The 24,078-nt window shown below is 53.0% G+C and overlaps 1 protein-coding gene across 7 annotated transcripts; it reads left to right on the top strand.

Annotated features, from left to right (window-relative positions):
• The first annotated feature begins 19 nt into the window (after positions 1–19).
• FGR (FGR proto-oncogene, Src family tyrosine kinase) lies at positions 20–23,641 on the top strand. Of its 7 annotated transcripts, none has more exons than XM_032301032.1 (13): positions 20–203; positions 10,384–10,446; positions 11,618–11,852; positions 12,359–12,457; positions 13,767–13,869; positions 18,879–18,982; positions 19,172–19,321; positions 20,318–20,473; positions 20,548–20,727; positions 21,238–21,314; positions 21,540–21,693; positions 22,575–22,706; positions 22,803–23,641. In XM_032301032.1, the coding sequence occupies exons 3-13, from the start codon at positions 11,627–11,629 to the stop codon at positions 23,009–23,011; spliced, it is 1,590 nt and encodes a 529-aa protein (XP_032156923.1). In that variant the 5' UTR covers positions 20–203; positions 10,384–10,446; positions 11,618–11,626; the 3' UTR covers positions 23,012–23,641. The 7 variants fall into 7 exon arrangements, with proteins under 7 accessions (XP_032156923.1, XP_032156918.1, XP_032156922.1 ...); XM_032301027.1 differs by having other exon boundaries at positions 21–203; positions 11,615–11,852; positions 12,359–12,461; positions 13,771–13,869; XM_032301026.1 differs by having other exon boundaries at positions 22–203; positions 12,359–12,461; positions 13,771–13,869.
• The last annotated feature ends 437 nt before the right edge of the window (positions 23,642–24,078 follow it).

Below are 24,078 nucleotides of genomic sequence, written 5' to 3'. Positions count from 1 at the left end.
ACTGTGAATTCTCCCGCCGCCACCACCACCGCCCGCCCGCCGCGACTGCAATAAGAGAAGTCCGAGGTGGCTTCCTCCTCCCTGCCCAGCGTGGGCAGCGGTCAGAGGCGGGCAGTACCCCGGTTGTCCCCCCACGCCGGCAATCGCGGCTGCTGGAGCCCCGGCTGGCTTGCCCCGGGGGACCGGGCAGAATTGGGCTGCAGGTAAGCGACTGCGTAGGGTGGGGGCTGGGCAGGGCAGGCAGTGCCCTCCCCGTCGGGGCTCTGGACACAGGGCTGGGGATGGAGGGGAAGAGAAGCCTGAACCCAGGGGTGGGAGGAGAGTTGAGAAAGGTGACAGCCAAAGGGACCCCAGCCCGAAAAGGGCCTAAGGAGGTCAAAACCGGCGACCTGGAGAGCAAGGCTGGAAAACCCGGGGGAGAGGGTGTAGGGGAGCACGGGGAAAGCCGACCAAAGGGACCCCCAAAAAGGTCTGGTAGGTCAAATGGAAGAGACTGATGAGAGTTTAGGAAGGGGCTGAGAGAGGCTGGGGAGGACTAAGGGGAACCCCAAAAGGGTCTGGGGGAGAAACTGAGGAGATCGTGAAAGTGAGACTTTGGGGAGAAGCCGACGGGTTTGTTGAGTGTGGGAGAGGGGAAGTGGGTGGGGGTGCTGGAGGGAACAGGTGAAGGAACCGGCAGGAAGGGGGTCGAGGAGAACGACTTCTAGAGGACAGAGAACCTGGGGTCTGATTGCAGGTCCAGGAAGTCCCCCTGTTCCGAGCCGGCAGAAGTCGGGGTGAAGCCCACAGCCCGCAGGGTAACTGAGGCAGGCGGCCGCGACCGCTGCTCGCGACCCCCCTCCCCCCGGCCGCCCTGGCGATGGGTTCCGAGCTGCGCTGCAGGGGACTCCTTCCCGGCGCGCGAGGCGTGGGTCCCCGCTTCCTGGGGAAGTCCCCGCCCTCGGCAGGGACCTGCCTCTCTGAGCGCTCCCTCCACGCCCGCAGCGGCGGTCTCGGCCCGCGCTCCCCGCGGGATCCGGGAATTGCTGCCTCCCCGACGGAAATCCTGCTTTTGACCGCGGGTGCCCGCAGGGGCTGCCTCCATGACAACGCGAGGGCGGGCCGCGCTGGGCCGCCGCGGAGCTCCTGGCAGGCGCAGCCCCCTTTGCTCCCCGCCTTCGCTCCCTTTCAGAATCCTCCCTCTGGGGGTAGGATGGGCTAGCCGACCGAGGTGGGGGGCGATGCCGCTGTGTTCACTGATCCTGGGGTGGGGATCTGCAGTTTGAGAGACGTGGGTTCTTAGCAAGACTGGGCCCTTCATTGCTGTGACTGTAGGCGAGTTACGGGGCTTCCCTGGGCCTCATTTTCCTCTTCTGAACTACGGGGAGAAATTATCTTTGCGTCCACCCTTCCCCCATGAGAATTAGGTGCAGAAAGCAGTTTTTGCGGAGTTTCCTGAAGGGTTAACGGCTATCCCTGACTCAGAGGGCCTCCTCTGCAACTTCTCAAAAGCAGGCAGAGGAGACCAGCAGGGCAGCATTCGGAGACTTCCCCAGTGTCTGCAAAATAGTAAAGTTAGCCGGAAGTGGTGGCACCTTCCTGTAGTCCCAGCTACTCCGGAGGCTGAGGCAGGAGGATCGCTGGAGCTCACGAGTTCAAGGCTGCAGTGGGAGCTCATGGGCGACAGAGTGAGACCTTGTCTGTAAAAAACAACAACGGGTCGGGTATGGTGGCTCATGCCTGTAATCCCAGCACTTTGGGAGGCCGAGGTGGGTGGATCACAAGGTCAGGAGTTCAATACCAGCCTGGCCAAGATGGTGAAACCCCATCTCTACTAAAAACAGAAAAATTAGCTGGCTATGATGGTGGGTGCCTATAATCCCAGCTAGTCGGGAGACTGAGGCAGGAGAATCCCTTGAACTCCGGAAGGCAGAGGTTGCAGTGAGCCAAGATCGCACCACTGCACTCCAGCCTGGCTGACAGTGATACTATGTCTCACGAAATAAAACAACGGCAACAAAAAACATGGAGGGGGACCAGACTGCCCAGCTCTCACTGACAGGGCCTCCAGGGACCCGCACACAGTCGGCAACTATTTTTTAATAATTAATAAATACATATTAAAAATTATTTATTATAAATAGTCCGTGACTCTGATGAGGGCCCATCATGAGGAGGTCAGCAAGCTGAAATCTGTCTGGCACCCTCTGTGGTGCCGCACCCAGATGGCCGCCCCTCAGGTGTTCATCAAGGACCCTCACGCCCTCAGCATCCTTCCAACTATGGTGATGATGGGAGAGCTGGACCCTGTTCCCACTTCACAGATGGGAAGATGGAGATTTGGGAGTCGGCAACCTGCAGGGCCAACAGTAGGGACCAGAAGTCCAGGACATCTCGCCTGATGTAGCCTGAGCTGAGGCCTGAGTCCTTACCTCATCCCTACTAAGTTTCATGTATCCTCCAAGGAGGAGGGCATGGGGTTCACGGGCTTCATGACTACTTCCTGCTCTGGTGAGGAGGTGCTCTCACACCCTCCTCCAGTAAGGGTGTGAGTGTTTGTATGTTTTGGGCTCTGAGTGAATGATCATGAACCCTTGAGCATATGAGTGGATGTTTGGGTGTTCCCGGCAGCCACCTGGGGCTGATGCAGTAAAGGAAGTGGCCAGACCCCAGGAGGCAAGGTAGGGGGACCCCAGAGCTGGGGTAGGGGCCAGGGCTCTTCCCACACAGAGCAGACTGGGCTGGCCTAAGGTGGGAAAAGGCAGGATGTCCCCCTCACCGCCCTCCTCCCCTGAGGGGCTGTGGAGGGGGCTTTCTGTCTGGCCACACTGTGAAATCTAGACTCATCCCCTGGCTGCCCCTGGACCCCTCATGGCTCCCATCTCCTGAATATCCTGAGTCCCAGGCCAGATGGGACCTAAAGACTCATGTTTTAGAGGCTGGTGGGTGGTTTTCAGCAACAAGTAGAAAACCACTTTTACCCACAAGAAGTGGAGAAAACTGCTGATGGCCTCAGGACCACATGGAGGGTAAAGGCCACCCCCGGCAGCCCCTGCACACACCTGGCCTCACCAGGGTGGTGGTAGAGTCAGACAGGGTTGGGGTGGGCATGCCTTCTTTAGGAGGCAGTTTCAAGGTCTCAAGAAAGGACGGTGTGAGATGAAAGGGTTTAATGAAGGCCAGGCACCATGGCTCACACCTGTAATCCCAACACTTTAGGAGGCTGAGGTGGGTGGATCACCTGAGGTCAGAAGTTCAAGACCAGCTTAGCCAACATGATGAAACCCTGTCTCTACTAAAAATACAAAAAATTAGCCAGGTGTTGTGGTGGGCACCTGTAATCCCAGCTATTCAGGAGGCTGAGACAGGAGAACTGCTTGAACCCAGGAGGCAGAGGTTGCAGTGAGCCAAGATTGCACCATTGCACTCCAGCCTGGGCAACAGAACGAGACTCTGTCTCAAAAAAAAAAAAAAAAGAAATGGCATTAATGAGCAGTGGGGGCCTCAGCATGAGAGATGGGGTTTCAGCAAAGGCACTGGGGTTCAGCTGGGTGAAGGATCTCAGTGAGAGGACTGGGGGAGAGGGATGGAAGCCCAGTCCTAGTGAAAGATACGGCATAGTGGGATGGGTGTTACCTGTAGACCTCAGCCTTGCTCCCTGCCCCTCCAGCCCTGGCCTGCCCCAGGCCAGCCCGGAGCCCAGAGGAGAAGCCGGAACTCTTACAGGATGGTGGTTTCCTGCCACTGCCCAAAGTCCCAGTTCCCTTTTGGTGAAATCCCCCAGGCAGCTGGGCCAGCTCAACCTTCTCACCTCGCCCTGGGAACTTCTCTTTCTTCTCAGCCCTGCCCAGTCCTATACCCTCTGGTTCCACACTGTCGCTGCCCTGGAGGACCTCCTGCCAGGGAAAGGAGGGAAATGAAAGTTCACTGGGCACTCACTGTATGTCTGATGCTTTCAGGGGTGTGACTGCATTTCATGCTGAGAAGCAACCTCAGGAAGTGGACATTTGCATTCTTATTTTATAGGCAAAGATGCTGCCGCTCAGAGAGATGAACTGACTTGCCCAGTGCCTTAAGCTAGTTGTCAGGGAGGCTAGAATTCGAGCCTAAATCTGCCTCTAGATCGCACAGATACTTGGTGGGGGTTGAGGGGGGAGGACATCCTGTGTCTACATCAAAGAACTGGCATAGCTTTGGGTAGTGTGGGCCTCAAAAAAGAGTGGGTGGACCTGGGGTTGCTATGTCCAGCAGTAGGGATGGGTGGGGGGCAGGGTCCCTCCCTGCTGGGTGACCAGCTGCCATATGACAGGGGTGGTGTGTTTGACAGGAAATATGACATTCACTAGTTAGGAACAGCATGCTCTCCTGCTCAGGCTTTGGAGAACACAGCCATGTGGTAGGGAGCAGAACTCTGGACTTGAATTAATAGTCCTGACTTTGAAGCCCCTATCTGGCTGTGTGATCTTGGGAAAGTAACTTCCCCCTATGCAAAAGGGAGGGTGCAGTGGTAAATGGTACCTGGGGGCCATTCTGGTTTTGTCCTTGTGGTTCTCAGTCACACACGGCCACTGCACATTTAGCAAGAGCCACATGTCACAAAGCCCTCACAACAACTGCTCAGAAGGTACAGATGCAACAACTGAGACTCACAGGCTTCTGTCAAAGATCCAAGGTCACAAGCCTACTGAAGAATGGAGCTGGGGAAAGCCACAGGGCAGATGCTGAAGTGGGGAGCACTGTGGTCCAGATTGGACCTCAGTTTGATGCCTGTAACCTGATTTTGACCATGATGGGAATCTCAGAGCCAACTCCGGTCAACCAGATGTTCAAGAGACATATTCATAAACAGACCTAAGTCCTTACAGAGCCCAGAATGACGATTTGGCCACTCTCTGAGCTACCGCCTTTCTGGTGTTAGCAGGCAGCAAAGTTCAATGCCGAGAAAACAGAGACCTGGCTTCAGATTCAGTGACTGCCTGAGCAAATCTGGACAGAGATAGCGCTCTCTCTCTTTCCCCACCCCCAGCGCCCTGCCCGCGGTATCAGGGATTTAGAGCATGAGACACAGGACTCAGAACACTAGGTGCTCCTGAGGAGACACGTTATTACAGGGGTGTCCAATCTTTTGGCTTCCCTGGGCCACATTGGAGGAAGAATTGTCTTGAGCCACACATAAAATACTCTAACACTAATGATAGCTGATGAGCTTTAAAAATTTGCAAAAAAAAAAAAACTCATAATTTTTTATTGTTGTTGAGATGGAGTCCTGCTCTGTTGCCAGGCTGGAGTGCACTGGTGCGATCTCGGCTCACTGCAACCTCCGCCTTCTGGGTTCAAGCAATTCTTCTGCCTCGGCCTCCCAAGTAGCTGGGATTACAGGGGAGCACCACCACGCCTGGCTAATTTTCGTATTTTAGTACAGACGGGTTTTCACCATGTTGGTCAGGCTGGTCTCGAACTCCTGACCTTGCAATCTGCCTGCCTTGGCCTCCCAAAGTGCTGGAATTACAGGCATGAGCCACCACGCTGAGCCATAAAAAAAATCTCATAATGTTTTAGGAAAGTTTACAAATTTATGTTGGGCAGCATTCAAAGCCATCCTGGGCCACATACGGCCCGCGGGCCATGGGTTGGACAAGCTTGCATTATTGCTTCTACTAGGACTGCAGAATGGACCAGAGCTTACAGTGGTTTTTGGCAACAAATTGCTCAGCATTGCATTTTAATATCCTTTACTCACAATGTAATCTTGGGCAAGTTACTTGACATCTCTGTGCCTCAGTTTCTTCATCTGTAAAATAAGGGTAGTAATAAACCCACCTCATAGGTTCACCAAATGAGGTCATGCCTGAGAACTACTTGGCAAGATGCTAGTCACTGTATAACTCTTGAAGAAATTAGCACATTTTTACTGCCACCCGGATTTCTAGGAAGTCAAATTTCTCTCCAAAGAATTGGTGCCACATAGGGATCAGAGCAAGGGGAGGAAGAAGAGTCCTAGGGCTATTTTCATGCAGATGCCTGAGCACAGAGAACCCAATCTGCTCTCCCTCCATCTTTTTCCCTCCTCGTCTCTTTAGCTCTCTCTCTTGCTCTTCGTCTCTGCCTCTCTCCGGTTCTGTCTCTTTCGGTCTCTCGGTTACTCTTTCTCCTTAATTCTCATTTCTGCCTCTGTGTCTTTGTCTCTGTTTCTTTCTGGCAGTGTGTGCTGGAGCCGGCGAGTTACTGGCGCAGGGGAGTTGATTCTGTGCCTCTCATGGTGGGAATATTCACGCCATGGAAATCAGAAAAACGCGACAAATCAGGGCTTTTGGTTTTTTTGAGAGTCAGTTTACCAGCACACTACACTGTGTTTCTGTCTCTGTCTTTTCCTTCTGTCTCTCTTTCTTTCTGGCTGTCTCTGGCTCTTTCTCTTTATCTCTCTGTATCTCTCAAACTCTATCTCTCTCTCTGTCTCCCCCTGCCTCTTCTTTTTCTGTCTTTCCCCATCTCTTTTCTTCCTCTGACAATACAGCATGAACATGGCTACGTGCAGTGTGGTCCCTCACTGCCTTGGGCCATGCAGATGCCATACCCTGTGCCCTACATCCCCTGACCCCTCAGCATACTGGTCCCCAGAGAGCTAGGCCTGGCCAGGGCTTTGGTCTGCATGGAGTCTGGTAGCAATTAAGACCCGAGAGCTGCCTACCTCTGCCTACTGACCACACTGTCAGCCCTACCAGGGCTCTTCCTGAGCCCACAGAGCTTTCAGCCTCCTTCTCAGAAGCTGAGAGTCTCTCCCTTCCGCCATGGTGGGCATGCAGAATTCAGGGATCCCCTTGGGCTGATATAGATATGTTGTGACAATATATACTAGATTATTACTGGAAGTGGCAACATTGTATCTGTGTGTGAATATGAGAGCTTGCCTAAGTTTGTGTTCTATAAAGGAGAGTTCTATGTGGGTCTGTGTCTCGGGGAGGGCTGTGTATATCTGTGTGTGTGTGTGTGTGTGTGTGTGTGTGTGTGTGTGTTTCCCTACATGGCAGTGGGGGGACGGTGCGGGGGTGTCTGCATTTGTGCATGCTAGCAGGAATGGCTGCAGCTGTCTGTATTTGTGACAGGCAATGGAGAGAAGTGCTTGAAAGCTCAGATTCTGGAGCCAAACACCGGGATACAACATGTCTGTGGCCTTGGGCAGGTTTTTCTTTTCTTTTCTCTTCTCTCCTTTTCTTTCCTTTTTTGAGACAGAAAAAGAAATGTTTTTTCTGCTACACTGGCTGGAGTGCAGTGGCACGATCACAGCTCACTGCAGTCTTTACCTCCTGGGCTTAAGTGGTCCTCCTGCCTCAGCCTCCTGACTGAGGCATGTGCCACCATGCCCAGCTAATTTTTTTTTTTCAGACAGAGCCTCACTGTTACCCAGGCTGGAGTTCAGTGACAGGTGAAAGCCACTGTGCCTGGCCAATTTTTGTATTTTTCATAGAGATGGGATTTTGCCATATTGCCCAGGCTGGGCTCAAATTCCTGGCAATCCTCTTGCCTTGGCCTCCCAAAGTTCTGGGATTACAGGCATGAGCCACTGTGCTTGGCCAACTCTGGGCAAGTTTCCAAACTTCTCTGTGCCTCAGTTGCCTCACCAATAGCAATAATACTTAGGCCAGGCACCTGTAATCCCAACACTTTGGGAGGCCGAGGCAGGTGGATCATCTGAGTTCAGGAGTTCAAAACCAGCCTGGCCAACATGGTAAAAACTCATCTCTACCAAAAATACAGAAATTAGTCAGACGTAGTGGTGGGTGCCTGTAATCCCAGCTACTCACGAGGCTGAGGCAGGAGAATGGCTTGAACCTGAGAGGCAGAGGTTGCAGTGAGCCAAGATCATGCTGCTGTACTCCAGCCTGGGTGACAAGAGCAGAACTCTGTCTCAAAATAAATAAATAAAACCAATAATAATAACAATACTTAGGGCTGAGCGCGGTGGCTCAAGCCTGTAATCCCAGCACTTTGGGAGGCCGAGGCGGGTGGATCACGAGGTCAAGAGATCGAGACCATCCTGGTCAACATGGTGAAACCCCGTCTCTACTAAAAATACAAAAAAAAAAAAAAAATTAGCTGGGCATGGTGGTGCGTGCCTGTAATCCCAGCTACTCAGGAGGCTGAGGCAAGAGAATTGCCTGAACCCAGGAGGCGGAGGTTGCGGTGAGCCGAGATCGCGCCATTGCACTCCAGCCTGGGTAACAAGAGCGAAACTCCGTCTCGGAAGAAAAAAAAAAACAAAAATAACAATACTTAAATCATATAGTCATGTGGATAAAATGAGATAATATAGACAAAATGTTTAATGCAGTGGCCAGCACATAGTAAATGCTATAAATTCTGTATTTGCTATTCTTGTATAGAGAGGGTGTGTGTGTGTGTGTGTGTGTGTGTGTGCATGAACGCACGCGAGAGTGCATGTGCATGGGCATCTATGTGCAGATGGATGCAGGCTGGAGGTGTGTGTATATGGGATGTGTGTACTCTTAAAGATGTGTGTGCTAAGAGTCTATGCAGAGGAGCCTGGCTCCTGTGCGTGAGTCAGCAAGGTGACGTGCTGTCTGAGGGGTCTCAAGGGCTGTTCGGATCTGGGTACCAGCACTGTGCACCATTTGAGGTGTGTGTGTGTCTTCCTGTGAGAAGGCTTCATTCTCACCCTTGGTTTTTCGGTTTTCTTTTTAAAATAGAGACAGGGTCTTATTCCGTCTCCCAGGCTGGGGTGCAGCTGTGCAATCACAGCTCCCACAGCCTCAAAGTCCTAGGCTTGAGCAATCCTCCTACCTCAACCTCCCTAGTACCTGGAACTACAGGTGGGTGCCATCAGGACCAGCTAATTAAGAAAAAAAAATTTTTTTTGTAGAGATGGGGTCTCCCCATGTTGCTCAGGTTGATCTCAAGCTCCTAGGCTCAAGCAACCCTCCTGCCTCGGCCTCCCAAAGTCCTGGGATAGCAGGTGTAAGCCGCTGTGCCTGGCCTCACCCTTGTTTTTGTATCAGCCCCATCTCTCCTGTCACCAGTTCCTGAAATCCCTCCCGCTGGGCTCTGGCTGGCCTCGAGTCCTCCCCTTCTGTTTTCTGCCCTGGCTCTAACTAGCCCTGTAGCATCTTGGGGCCTTTTGGACACAGTGGTTTCATCCCAGGGAGGGGTCCCAGGGCAGAGGTCTCAGGCAGGGTCCAGTGAACAGGGGCTATTTTAGGGCAGGCTTCTCACCACAGCCCGCCCCACAGTTCACCACGTGGGTGTCATGCCCCCACCCCCACCCAACACACACATGAGAGCACACTTACAGCAAAGGGTGAGGGGGCAGGTGGGGCTAGGGTGGAGACCAAAGCATTGATGTGACGGAACCATCAGCCAGGCAACTGGACCTGGTGGATCCAGGAAGACTTCCTGGAAGAGGTAAGTGGTGCTAGGTAGGAAGGACAGGACCCAGAGAGAAGAGGAAGAGGGTATCTGTAAGGGTAAGTGGACTGGGGGTTGAGAGAGAGAAGCTGAGGGCCCCTCTAGGGTAAATCAGGGTTCACTGCGTTGGCCCCACCCTGCAACTCTCCATTCTTGTCATGTCTTAGGAAACCACGCCATCTCGCCAGTCAGTTCCTCTCTGAGTGTTGCAATGGCAGAGTTTCTGGCAGGATGTGGGGGACCCTTGCTCAATGACCTCCTGCCTTGTCGCTCAGAGGATACAGCTGCCAGAAAAGGCATGGCTCATTGTGGGGCTTCCCAAGGGACTCTGGTGGCCCCTGCTGCTGACCTGGGCCTTTTCTTGGTATGGGGATAGGAGGAGAGCTCCAGAGGCAGGTACCCACTGTCACTCGGCCACCACATGGAACCCTAGGGTGGCTGGGAGCACAGGCAGCTTCAGAGGAAGAACTGGTTTTTGGGAGAAGGTGACTGCGGACTGTGAGGGAGCTGAGCATGGCTTGATAGAAATCCTGTTAGAGAGATGAGTATAATGCACAAAATTATGCATGTCCAAGTGTGTTCATCTGTTGACCTGGCAGGCACCACATGTATCTGTGCATGTGTGTGCGTGCGCGTGTGTATATGTGTGTGCTATTGTGAGCTTGGGCTTGTTAGAGCCCGTATTGGCGTATGATGGTGTTGGCAGGCACACTCATGCAAATACATGCTGTGAGTGTTGCTGCATGACTGTGCTGGTGTGTCAGGTGAGTGTGAGTGTGTGAGAGAGAGCTGGCATGGGTGGTGTGCCCTATGGGACGGTGGTTGTGTAAGTGTGCCAGGGGTGACAGGAAGGAAAGTGAAGGCAGAAGTCATGCTGGGGCAGAGCCCAGGCCTTCTGGCTTCCTGAGGAGGGCAGGAGCTGGGCAGCTGCACAGGAACACTGGCAGAGCCTTCATCTTCCTTGTCCTTCCGTCTCGCCCTCAGGTCTCTGGCCCCTCCCAAGGATCATGTTGCAGCCCCACTGACCCAGGAGTAGGGGCCTAAGGGGTGAGTGGGGTGGACTGAGGGCTTTCAGGGTCAGGAAACAGGGTGGGGGTGGCCTTCCTGAACCCCACAACTCCTCACAGCCCCCTCCTCCTACAAGGACCCTGTTGCTAGGTAACGAATGGGGGAGCCAGAATGAGGCAGCTTGAGAGGCTGGAGGCTGGACCCGCAACAGGAAATGGCCTTGATCCCCCTCTGCAGGGACTCTCCAGGTGCAGACACACAGCCTCACACACACTCACACACAAACATGCGCAGATAGACACACACACAGGGATACACACGCTCAGAGACAGGCACGCTGCTCCCACACAGAGCTACATGCACATTCATAGACACACAGACACAAAGACACCCACTCACACAGACAGGCACACACACACTCGCACAGAAACACGTACACACGAACATGGTCTTACAGACATACACACATGCAGCCAAACACATGCACAGAGACTTTTACCCACTCTCATATACACACAAACCTGCACACACAGACACACAGACATCCACAAAGAACTGCACACGCACACATACCCACGCAGGCAAACTCACCCATACTTAGAGACATACAAAGACACACATGTACAAGCACACTGAGTCACAGAAACACAACATATCAAACAAAGCAGCAGGACCCAATCTGAGCAATATAGCAAAATCTTGTCTCTACTAAAAATCAAACAAATTAGCCAGGGGTGGTGGCATGTGCCTGTAGTCCCAGCTTCTGGGGAGGCTGAGGCCAGAGGAACACTCGAGCCCAGGGGATCCAGCCTGCAGCGAGCTATGAGAGTGCCACTGCACTCCAGCCTGGGCAATAGAGTGAGATCTTGTCTCAAAAAAAAAAAAAAAAAAAAAAAAGAAAGAAAGCAATAGGAGACAGAAATATATAAATAAGCACAGCAATATCCTAATGTAGAGCGCCAGCCCTAGAGATATAGACATGAACTAATGGAAAGAGAAGCACTGAGGGGGCGCATACTTCGGGGCAGACTCAACCGTACTGTAGGTGGCCCAACTCCTCCTTCATCCCTTACAGGGAGGGCCCCAATCTAGGCCCAAGAAGGAAAGCCACGTGCCTGTATGAGTGTATGAGCGTGTGCATGCACATGTGTGCACAGGGTGGTGCACCTGGCAGGGGCCTCTGAGCGAGGCATGCCTCATTCTGTATCAGGAACTTGGAATGGGCTGTGTGTTCTGCAAGAAATTGGAGCCGACGGCCACTGCCAAGGAGGATGCTGGCCTGGAAGGGGACTTCAGGAGCTACGGGGCAGCAGACCACTATGGGCCTGACCCCACTAAGGCCCGGCCCACATCCTCCTTTGCCCACATCCCCAACTACAGCAACTTCTCCCCTCAGGTCACCAACCCTGCCTTCCTTGATAGTGGCACCTTCAGGGGCGTGTCAGGTGAGTCCAGGGGGCTGGAGGCAGGTACTGCCTGGATCCTGGGAGAAACTGAGGGAAGAAGAGGAGACGCGGAATTGCCCTTAGGAACCTCCAGTAGGATGTGGCAGATACAACCCCACTTGCAAGATCACACAGGCTGAGGGCGTCTGTATAGCTCTGCTCCCAGGCTGAGAGGGGCAGGACCCGGGTGACAGATGCAAGTGACAAAGAGAAACTTCTTGCCCTCTTAGTTGCCACTGGGATCCCAGATGGGAAGTCTTGGTGGGGAAGAGGAGGACTGGGCAACATGGGGACCCTCCATGGTGGGAGGAATGGGCTTGAAGCTGTGTGTCCTGAGCTGCAGAGACCAAATCAGGAATTCCTTGGACTCCAAAGGCCTTTGGGAATCGGGGCACTGAAGCAGTGGGGAGGTGCAGCGCCTGGCTGGGGAACGGGAATCTGAGGGTGCAGACCCCTTGGTGCTTTTGCCCCATGCCCTACCCTGCTGAGTAGCCCTGACTTTGCAGGGATTGGGGTGACCCTGTTCATTGCCCTATATGACTATGAGGCTCGAACTGAGAAGGACCTCACCTTCACCAAGGGAGAGAAGTTCCACATCCTGAACAATACGTAAGTGACCAGGCCACCTAGTCAGAACAGTGCCTAGGGTGGGAGCAGGACCCAAACAGGAATCCCACCTGGTCCCTAACCTCAGAATGCTCCAGCCTAGTTGGGAACACATATACATAACAATAAAAACCCTGGGTGACTGCTATTGTGTGGGAGAGCATGAGAAACTATGAGCAGAGAAAGAACACCAAACATGGTCCCCAGAATAGTACTGAACAGGGCAGGCTTCCTGGAGGAGGTGATTTTTAAGCTGAGACTATAAAAATGAATAGTGAGCCAGGTGCAGTGGCTCACGCTTGTGGCTCACGTGGTGGTGTGTGCCTGTAATCCCAGCTACTCGGGAGGCTGAGGCAGGAGAATCACTTGAACCTGGAAGGTGGAGGTTGCAGTGAGCTGAGATCTCGCCACTACACTGCAGCCTGGGCAATGGAGTGAGACTCCATCTCAAAAAATAATGATATATATAGTAAAAATGAATAGACAATGAAGGAAGAGGTGAGAAAAGAGGAAGAAATCGAGAGAGAATGAAAATAAATGATGACTTCTGAAAACCACCAAGTGGTTCCCTTTAGGTGGTTCACAAAATATGGGATGCAGAATGGGAATGAACAGAGGCTAGAGAGGTAGGCAGGGGCAGATTCTGCCAGGCTTTTTTTTTTTTTGCTTTTTTTTTTTTTGAGCTGGAGTTTTGCTCTGTCTCCCAGGCTGAGTGCAGTGGTGCAATCTCAGCTCAGCTCACTGCAACCCCCTCCTCCCAGTTCAAGTGATCCTGGGACTATAGGCAGGAGCTGCCATGCCTGGCTTATTTTTTGTATTTTTAGTAAAGACAGGGTTTCACCATGTTGGCCAGGCTGGTCTCAAATTCCTGACCTGCCTCAGCCTCCCAGAGTGCTGGGATTACAGGCATGAGCCACCCAGGCTCTTTAAGCCACATTGAGAAGCCTAGATTATATCCAGAAGTAAGTCTACAGCCATTTTCAGTGGGTCACTGAATGGGAAACCTGTAGCCATTTTCAGTGACCTAGTCAGCTGTCCACTGTATTCCCAACCCCCAGCCCAGCCCAGCTGAAGAGCCCAAGAAAGAAGCTAGGAGCCCCAAATACCCCTGAACGTATTCCTTCTGCAGGGAAAAGCCCTCCCAGGGCAGCTGCAGTGTCTGGGGCAGAGCAGACAAAAAGCCCCAGTAGTGGGGGTGTCCAAGATGAGGGGTTGGCGGGACCCATCTCTGCAGATCTGTGTGGCTCCGCCTGGCCCCAGGGTGCCTCGGGGACTGGGGGTGCTGCTGACCAGCCCTGTTCTGTGCCTACAGTGAAGGTGACTGGTGGGAGGCTCGGTCCCTCAGCTCTGGACGAACTGGCTACATTCCCAGCAACTATGTGGCCCCTGTTGACTCCATCCAGGCTGAAGAGTAAGTGGGGATCGGGGCAAGACCAGCCCTATGGGAAGGACCCTGGAGTCCAGACTCCACGACCACCTCTTGGACAAGTCACTGCTCCACTCTGAGCCTGTCTCCTTATCTAATAATTTTGGAAGGTCTTTGTGAGAACAAAAGAAGATAGTAATGATAACGATGATAGTAGGTAACACTTATATAGCATGTACTGTGTTCTGGGCAGTATTCAAAGTACTGTCTGTGTAGTAACAGGGTTAGAAACTATTATTATCCTATTTTACAAATGAGGACGTTGAGACACAGAGAATGTAAGTGTCCTGTGCAAGTTCACATGGCTAGTGAGTGGTGGAGCTGGTGTATGAGCCCAGATAGCTGGGCTGCATTTGCTAAGTATTATACATATTACCTCTCAGTAAAAACAACAGTGTATGAACTTTAAAAAATTGCAAAGTGCTGGCCAGTCACGGCAGCTCCTGCCTGTAAGCCCAGCACTTTGGGAGGCCGAGGCGGGCGGATCACGAGGTCAGGAGTTGAAGACCAGCCTGGCTAATATGGTGAAACCCCATCTGTACTAAAAATACAAAAATTAGCCAGGCGTGGTGGCACACACCTGTAGTCCCAGCTACTTGAGAGGCTGAGGCAGGAGAATCACTTGAACCTGGGAGGCAGAGGTTGCAGTGAGCCAAGATCATACCACTGCACTCCAGCCTGGGTGACAGAGCAAGACTCCGTCTCAGAAAAAAAAAAATTGTTAAGTGCTGAACAAGTACAAGGCAGCATTACCAGAAATTAATTCTATTAAGGAGGCAGGGATTTTTATTTTATTTTATTTCTTCCTTCCTTCCCTCCCTTCCTCCCTCCCCCCAGCTCTCTCTCTCTCTTCCTTCCTTCCTTCCTTTTTTTTTTTCTTGAGACTGGGTCTCACTGTCACCCAGGGTAGAGTGTAGTAGAGTGGTACAATCACAGCTCACTGCAGCCTTGATCTCTCTGGCTCAGATGATTCTCTCACCATGCCCAGCTAATTTTTGTGTTTTTAGTAGAGAGGGGGTTTCACCATATTGCTGAGGCCGGTCTTGAACTCCTGAGCTCAGGTGATCCATCCACCTTGGCCTCTCAAAGTGCTAGGATTACAGGCATGAGCCACTGGGGCCTGGCCCAAGAGTCAATAATTTATTATTCATCGAATACCTTTATATACTTGAGATACTACAGCAGGTATTTACCTGCCTTGGTTCATTTAACTCTCACAATAGCACTCTTGATATTATTAGTTTTTTAAGAGACAGGGTAATGCTCTGTTGCCCAAGCTGGGGTACAGCGACATGACTTTAGCTCACTACAGCCTCAAATTTCTAAGCCTCCCTTCTCAGCCTCCTGAGTAGCTGGGACTACTGATATGTGCCACCATGCCTGGCTAATTTTTATATTTTTTATAGAAACCGAATTTTGCTATGTTGCTCAGGCTGGTCTCAAACTCCTGAGCTCAAGCCATCCTCCCACCTTGGCCTCCCAAAGCGCTGGGATTATAGGCATGAGTCACTATGCCTGGGCTTGATATTATTATTTTTAAACAGAGTCTCAGGGCCGGGCGTGATGGCCCACGCCTGTAATCCAAGCACTTTGGAGGCCAAGGCAGGCGGATCACCTGAGGTCGGGAGTTCAAGACCAGCCTGACCAACATGGTGAAACCCCATATTTAAAAAAAACAGTCTCGCTCTGTTGTCCAGGCTGGAGGGCAGTGGTGCGATCTCGGCTCACTGCAACCTCCAGCTCCTGAGTTCAAGCAATTCTCCTGCCTCAGCCTCCCAAGTATCTGGGACTACAGATACATGCCACCACACCCAGCTAATTTTTGTAATTTTAGTAGAGACAGGGTTTCGCCATGTTGACCAGGCTGGTCTCAAACTTCTGACCTCAAGTGATCTTCCTGCTTAGCCTCTGGAAGTGCTAGGATTACAGGCATGAGCCACCACATCTGGCCCTTTGATATAATTTTTGTCCCCATTTTACAGATGAGGAAACAGAGGCTCATAAAAGCTTTTAAAAATCTATCCTCACAAATGTCATACATATATGAGAAAAGAAGGGATTGAAAAGACTTTGCAGAGTGAGAATCTAGGACTCAGTGACTGATTTGGGTGATGGGGAGTGAAAGGAATTGAGGGTGACTCAGTCTCCTTAAGGAGCTGGGTGGATGATGGTGCCATTTGCTAAGGTGGGGAACACAGGAGCAGGTATAGGTTCATGGGTTCTGGGGGGTACTTGCCGGATTATGGTTTATGGAGAGGAACATCCAGGTGAAGAAGGCTGCCAGCAATTCGATTAGGTTGTGCTTTGTATGGCAGGCAACCAGCCCATGCCAATCCATGCCCCTGAATCAGCCTAGAGGAAGGGGCACCTTTTCCAAATTGGCACTAAGACTCCTCAGTTTGTTTTCTGTGGCCCTTGCAGAGGGCACAATGGGTTAGGGCAGAAATTTGGGACTCATGAGAGTAAAGATAATCATTAAAGCTATATAGGAGGGGGCAGGTACAGGGACACATCCCTGTAATCCCAGCACTTTGGGAGGCTGAGGTGGTTGGATCACCTGAGGTCAGGAGTTCAAGACCAGCCTGGCCAAAATGGTGAAACCCCATCTCTACCAAAAATACAAAAATTAGCCAGGCATGGTGGCGGGCACCGTAGTCACAGCTACTGGGAAGGCTGAGGCAGGAGAATCACTTGAACCTAGGAGGTGGAGGTTGCAGTGAGCCAAGATTACCCCACTGCACTCCAGCCTGGGCACAGAGTGAGACTCCATCTCAAAAAAAATTTTTTTAATTTAAAAAATTGTTTAAAAAAAGCTATCTGAGAGGGTTCAGGAAGAGAGCGAAGAGTGAAAAAGATTGTCCCTAGGACCCCACTTTGGGGAAAGCTGCCCTCGAAGAAGAAGGAGCCTCTGGAGAAGTGAGGAAATCCAGGCCAGGCCAAGTCAGAGCAGCTGGGAGAGCAGAGAACCTTCAGGAAACAAGAGAGGGCGTGTCAGAGGCTGCTACAGGATTTGGCAGTGGGGGTGACCTTGGTGAGAGATTTCCCTGTGTGAGAGTGGGAGGCGGAGGCCAGACAGCAGAGCCTGGGAGGGAGTGGGAGGTGAGGAAGTGGAGACCCAAGTGTGAAGCGCTTTTTGAAGTGAAGGGAAGGCGAGAAGTTGCAGCAGAATGTTGATGGCAAGATGAAACTTAGAATAGTTTCCTTTGGGGAAGGGAGAAATGTGGGCATGTTTGGAGGTTGTTGGAATGGAGAGGCTGCAGGTGGAGGCTGCTGGCAAGGGGTGGGTATCACTGAGCAGAAGTGGGTGGGCGAGCTTCAGAGCTCAGGTGGGGTGAGGCCCAAGTCTGGGGAGTGGCAGGAAGCATGAGGGAGAGGAGGGACAATGATGCAGAGGACAGGGGGTTTGTGGAGGGCTTCATGCTTGTGTCCACGTCTTAGAGCCAGTGTCACCACGCGCTGAGAGCTGCTCAGTGCAGTGCTGTGGTTAAGGTTAGTGTGGTTAAGAGCACAGGCCCAAGAGCAGACAGCCTAGGTTCCTGTTCTAGCAACTGAAGCCTAGACTGTCTAATGGGGGTGAATAATAGTAGCTATCTCACAACGTTGTTAGGAGAATTAAGTGAATACATGCATGTATTAAGGCAGAGCCTAACACGAAATATGTGCTGTTATTATTATATTGATTATTAAGGAAGTAGCAATGTCATATGTGTGGGAGTGGGCAGAGCTTTGAAAAAACTTGACAATGTGTCCTGTCTACACTGTCCTTCAACAGTTCCTCCACCCCCCTCCTGCCTGCCCTCCTGGGCACACCACTTGCCAGTGCCTTGCACTGTCTCCTGAACTGTGTCTAGTACCCGGGGCGAACTGACATTCCCAGGGTCCACTGAGACTTCCACTGCCCTTGATTGGAAAACATGAGGCTCGGCCAGGCGAGGTGGCTCATGCCTGTAATCCTGGCACTTTGGGAGGCTGAGGCGGGCGGATCATGAGGTCAAGAGATCCAGACCATCCTGGCCAGCGTGGTGAAACCCCATCTCTACTAAAAATGCAAAAATTAGTTGGGCATGATGGCACGTGCCTGTAGTCCCAGCTACTTAGGAGACTGAGGCAGGAGAATCACTTGAACCCAGGAAGGGGAGGTTGCAGTGAGCCGAGATTGTGCCACTGCACTCCATCCCCCGTGACAAAGCGAGACTCCATCTCAAAAAAAAATAAAAAGAAAAAGAAAAGAAAAAGGAAAACTCAAGCCTCCTTTAATTCAACCCAAGATAGCCACAGGTCAGTTTCGTGATCAGCTGAGTCTTCTATGGCACCTGTGGTCACTTCAGCTCCCCCAGTGTACCTACACAGTTGCTACAGGCCAATCCAGAAAGAATCCCCAAGGGAGAGGAGTGATTGAGGCCTGAGGTTGAAGTTTAGACATAGGACAACATATAAGTCTAAGAGAGTGCAGGAAGAGCAGCAGCTGGGACAGGAGCAGCCAGAGAGAAGAGAGGCAGGAGACCGTGTTGCTCTGGAGGCCAAAGGAGGAAAGGGTTTGGAGGTGGGTGTGGGGGAAGGATCTGAGTAATTTGATGACTGGAGTGGTGAAAAAGGCACTAGGGTGAGTGGCAGAGGATTTTAGATAGAGCTCATTAGCCAGCCTGTGGACAGGTCACTTCCCCTCTCTGAGCCTCAACTTCCTCATCTGTAGAATTAGTGCACAGAGGGGCTACAGTGAGATGAACTGAGGGTCGATGGCACTCTGATGCCTGGGATTGTAGCCATTTTAATTCAAGAGAAACCCAACAAGAAGAGACCCTAACCTTTGCTGGGCACCTACTGTGTGCCAGTCACTTTACATTCCCCTTCTCTGTGATCCTCCCAGACAGGCTGTGAGCAGGTGTACCAGCCCCATTTTACACATGGAGTCTTGACTTGCGAGGTGACTGCGCAGGAGGCTGAGGTGAGGTTTGAGCACAGAATACCAGACTCTTGCCTGCCTTTCCCAACAGGTGGTACTTTGGAAAGATTGGGAGAAAGGATGCAGAGAGGCAGCTGCTCTCGTCAGGCAACCCCCAGGGGGCCTTTCTCGTTCGGGAGAGTGAGACCACCAAAGGTAGGGGTGGTGCCACGCACCAAGGCCACTGGGAGCCCCAGCCATTGGGGTAGGGCTTGGAGCAGTAGGGTGGTTGGGTCAGGGGGCCAAGACTAGGACCAGGCCCTAGGGATGCTGCTGTCGGGCCTCTCCCAGCTCCCAGATTAGGGGAGAGGAGAACAGAAGCTCCAAAGTGATCCTTCTCCACAGGTGCCTACTCCCTGTCCATCCGGGACTGGGATCAGACCAGAGGCGATCACGTGAAGCATTACAAGATCCGCAAGCTAGACACAGGTGGCTACTACATCACCACGAGGGTTCAGTTCGACTCGGTGCAGGAGCTGGTGCAGCACTACATGGGTGAGGGCAGGCGCCTCAGATCCCTGAACCAACCCACTGAAGCGCTGTCCAGATGGGGAGACTGAGGCCCAGAGAAGAGAAGGGTCTACCAAGCAATATTGCCCAGACCGAAACTAGAACCCAAGTATGGGGTCTCCCAGCCCAGGATCCAGCTCTGTGAGCTTCTGGAGGAAAGCAGTCCATGACCAAGCAGCATGCCCTAATGACTGGACAGGCATTGGCCAGTTTCTTGCCTCAAGGCCTCAATTTGTGGAAACTTGATGGAGGGTTTGTGCCATCTGAATGCCCCACCAAGGCACCAGGGCTGCCCTGTGGGCAGACAGAGAGCCATCATCACAGGGCCCTGAGCAGGGGGGTAGAGAGGCTGGTCAGCACTTTGCCTGCTGGTAGAGCTTGGATGCCAGGGGACAAGGCAGAATGAGGGGTTCATTAGAAGGCAGTGGCCATTGTCCAGGTGAGAGGTGATGGAGGCTAGACTCAATCAGTGACAGTGGAGTAAAGAGGAAGCAGACAATTCTGAAGCGGGGTAGGAGGTAGAATAGGCCTGACCTGGTGGAGAGTTGGCTGTGGGGGTGAAGGGAAGGTGGGAGTCAATGCCCGTTTCTGCCTTGACTGGTTATGCCAAGGATGATGCCATGGAAGACCATGGGCCTCCTGTCCACACCTTGGCCTGGAATCCGCAACCCCATTTCCCCCTGTGAGAATCCCATCTTATCCTTCAAAGCCCAGCTAGAGACCACTTCCTATAGGAAGGCCCCTAGTCCTTACAGAAGGCTTACAGGGATCATCTCTCCCTCTGGGTGCCACCTCCTTCCTTGGGCACCAACATGTTCCCCTATTCAGTGGGCCGGGTTGCCTTTCTTCCTGGCCTGTAACCTCACTTGAGGCCTAGTTCCTTATAACCGATCCTGGGGTCTGGCACCAGGCTGGGGTAGGATGAGAAGTGGAAGGGGATGTCCTGGCCAGCCTGTGACTACTCCATGACGCCTCCCCCAGAGGTGAATGACGGGCTGTGCTACCTGCTGACTTCGCCCTGCACCATCATGAAGCCGCAGACGCTGGGCCTGGCCAAGGACGCCTGGGAGATAAGCCGCAGCTCCATCACGCTGGAGCGCCAGCTGGGCACCGGCTGCTTCGGGGATGTGTGGCTGGGTACGGAGCTCCCGGGGGCCGGGGCGAGGGCCTGGGCTCGGGGGAGAGGGTCCTGACACACAGCCTCCGAGCAGGCACGTGGAACGGCAGCACTAAGGTGGCGGTGAAGACGCTGAAGCCGGGCACCATGTCCCCGAAGGCCTTCCTGGAGGAGGCTCAGGTCATGAAGCTGCTGCGGCACGACAAGCTGGTGCAGCTGTACGCCGTGGTGTCGGAGGAGCCCATCTACATCGTGACGGAGTTCATGTGCAACGGTCAGGAGGCGGAGCCCGGGCGGGCGGGATTCGGGGTGAAGTGAAGGTGGGAGTCTCCAGGCGTGAGACCTGGGACGCGATCTGTGAGGGACGAGGGACGATGGGCAGAGTCCCACTAAGGGACTAGGTGTGTAAAACGACAGGAGCCCTGGGGTGGGAGCCGGGCGGGGTGAGACCACGAGGGGTCTGGGGCGGGGGGGCGGTGCCTCCGGTGTTGGGGGTGGGGCTTGGGCTAACGAAGGCAGAATCCGGGATGAGGGAAGGTCTGGGGCGGAGTCTGAGAGGGTCGTGTCGGGGGCACCAAGGAAGAGAAGAAACGAGATGTGGGCAGGGTCTGTGTCTGGCAGCAGGGCCAGGGCGAGACAAGCGAGGGGTTGAGGCACCCGCGAGGTCCTGAGTGCGGGGCGGGTCCAGGTGGGCGGGGCTGGAGGGGCGGGGTCAGGCGAGAGGAGGCGGGGCTGGGGCCCGGGGTAGGGCCTTGCAGCTGATGTTAAGGCTTCCTCTTCCCAGGCAGCTTGCTGGATTTCCTCAAGAACCCGGAGGGCCAGGATTTGAAGCTGCCCCAGTTGGTGGACATGGCAGCCCAGGTAAACTGGGCCGGTAGCCTTTACTTCCCAGACCTTCCACCTATTAACAGTTCACACATTCTGCGGCCCCGCCCACTGCGTCAGCTGTGCCTAAGTGCTGCCTCTCTCTGGGCCTCAGTCTCCCCCTCTGGAAAGTGGGTTTTTCAAATTGTCCCTTATTCTCACATGGGCCACGGTGCTGTGAGTCCACCTGAGCTCCCATCTCTCCACATCTTGGCCCCCCAGGTGGCTGAGGGAATGGCCTACATGGAACGAATGAACTACATCCACCGCGACCTGAGGGCAGCCAACATCCTGGTGGGGGAGCGGCTGGCATGCAAGGTTGCAGACTTCGGCCTGGCCCGTCTCATCGAGGACGATGAGTACAACCCCCGCCAAGGTGCCCTGCCTCACCCCACCTCCCAAGAGCTCCCCAGGCAACAAGGGGACTTCTATGGGGCCCCACACACTCAGGAACCCTTACTCACCCCAGGTCGCCCGAGACACCTCCAGCCTGATGTAGAATGAGAGGCAATTCTGGGCTCAAATCCCAGGTCATCCACTTACCAGTCATGTGGCCTTGGGCAAGTCACCTAACCTCTGGGAGCTGCCTTTTGTCTTCCGAAAAGTGAAAATACGCAGATAACAGCAAATCAGCAGCAGGTGTTTACCAGGCGCCTGCTGTGTGACAGGCACAGCTATAATTCTTAAATCAAAGACAATAGGGTGTAACAGTGGGAATTCTGCAGCCAGAATGCCTGGGTACGAATCCCAGCCACATACTAACTGTGTAATCTGGGCAAGTTACTTAACTACTCAGTGCCTCCTTTTTCTCCTCTGTAAAATGTCTCTATCTCATGGGGTTTTGTGAGAGTTAAGTGAGTTAATGCATCCATATCACTTAAAACAGTGTCTGGCACACAGGAAAGGCTAGCCAAGTATTGGCTGTTATTAGGATGAGAATTATTGCAATGTTTGGAAAGTGCCCATCACTATACTAGACACATAGTAGGTGTTCTCCTGCCTCAGCCTCCCTAGTAGCTGGGATTACAAGCACCTGCCCACCAAGCCTAGCTAATTTTTGTATTTTTAGTAGAGATGGGGTTTCACCATGTTGGCAGGCTGGTCTCGAACTCCTGACCTCAAGTGATCCGCCTGCCTTGGCCTCCCAAAGTGCTGGGATTACAGACATGAGCCACTGCACCCAGAGCCCATTCTCTTAATCCAGCCGTTTCCAGGGACCCCCCTCACTAAATTTCCCTGCTCCCCCATCCTCTCCAGGGGCCAAGTTCCCCATCAAGTGGACAGCCCCAGAAGCTGCCCTCTTTGGTAAATTCACCATCAAGTCAGACGTGTGGTCCTTCGGGATCCTGCTCACTGAACTCATCAGCAAGGGCCGAGTCCCTTACCCAGGTTTGCCTCGCCAGGGGTGGGGCTGGGGTGGGGGATGCTCATGGGAAAGGGCCCCCTCCTGGCTGTCCCTTTGACTGACGGAGCCCCATCCTTCAGGCATGAGTAAACGGGAAGTGTTGGAACAGGTGGAGCAGGGCTACCACATGCCGTGCCCCCCAGGCTGCCCAGCATCCCTATACGAGGCCATGGAGCAGACCTGGCGTCTGGACCCAGAGCAGAGGCCTACCTTTGAGTACTTACAGTCCTTCCTGGAAGACTACTTCACCTCCACTGAACCACAGTACCAGCCCGGGGATCAGACATAGCCTGCGTGGGCATCAACCACCTCTCTGGCAGTGGCCACCAGTCCTTGCCAATCCCCAGAGTTCTTGTTCCAAAGTCCCCAGGCTGGCTTAGAACCCCATAGAGTCCTACCATGCCAGAGGAGGCGAGGTGCTCTGACACCACTGAGGGCAACTCACTCATTTTACAGATGGGGCAAAAGGAGGCCCAGAGCTGATCCCTCATCCGCTCTGGCCCCGAGCACGATTGTTTCCTTTCCCACTTAGGCCCCTACATGCCTCTAGCCTTTCTCATCCCACCCCCACCCAAGGTGCTCAAGACCTTGTCTAATTATTTATAAAACTGTATGTTCCTCCCCTCACTTCTCTCCTATCACTGCCTTCCTGCTCTCCTTTTATCCCACTCCAGTCCAGGTGCCAAGAATATCCCTCCTACCCTCGATTATCTTGTGTCTGTAAGTTACAAAGTCAGGAAAAGACTTGGCTGGACCCCTTTCCTGCTGGGTGGATGCTGTGGTCCAGGACTGGAGTCTGGGCCCAGGTTTGAGGGAGAGGGTTGCTGAGCCCTTCCCACCTCTCTGAAAAGTGTGTATGCATTGGTTTATTGATTCTGTAACTAAGTAAAATGACAGTATTAATCCTCAAGCCATGAAATACCCTTGCACCTTCCTTTGGGAGGGAGGGTGGTCAATGGGAGGTGAACGGACAGATTTGGCTACAGGCAGGTGAGAGAGGGCCCTCATGCCTACCAAGCATTGGGCATCCAAGGTGTGGAGTTTCAAACACACACGTGAGTTTAGGTTGAGGTGTCAGACAGATACAGAAGACAAGCAACTGAAAATACGTTAAAATGTCCCCGTCATTACTGATGTGGCCTTCAAACTGTATACAATAGGTTTGCTAATTCTTTATCTGAGTTAATCGGATTTCCCATTCATCAGAGGCACAATGGGACAAACTTAGGCCTCCTTTGGCAGGGCGCAAGAAGACCACAGTGGACCCTCTGTAGCTGTCAGCCTCCCCAAAAGAGGACAGAAGAGAGGGGAGGAGAGAGGAGAGACCTGGGGGTTAGTTTAACCCACTGGATCTCA

Source organism: Sapajus apella, unplaced genomic scaffold (genome assembly GCF_009761245.1).
Source record: "Sapajus apella isolate SASKATOON/1434 unplaced genomic scaffold, GSC_monkey_1.0 scaffold43, whole genome shotgun sequence".
Taxonomy (NCBI): Eukaryota; Metazoa; Chordata; class Mammalia; order Primates; family Cebidae; genus Sapajus; species Sapajus apella.
The sequence above is the reverse complement of the archived record's forward strand: the minus strand, read 5'-3'. Positions and strand labels throughout refer to the sequence as shown.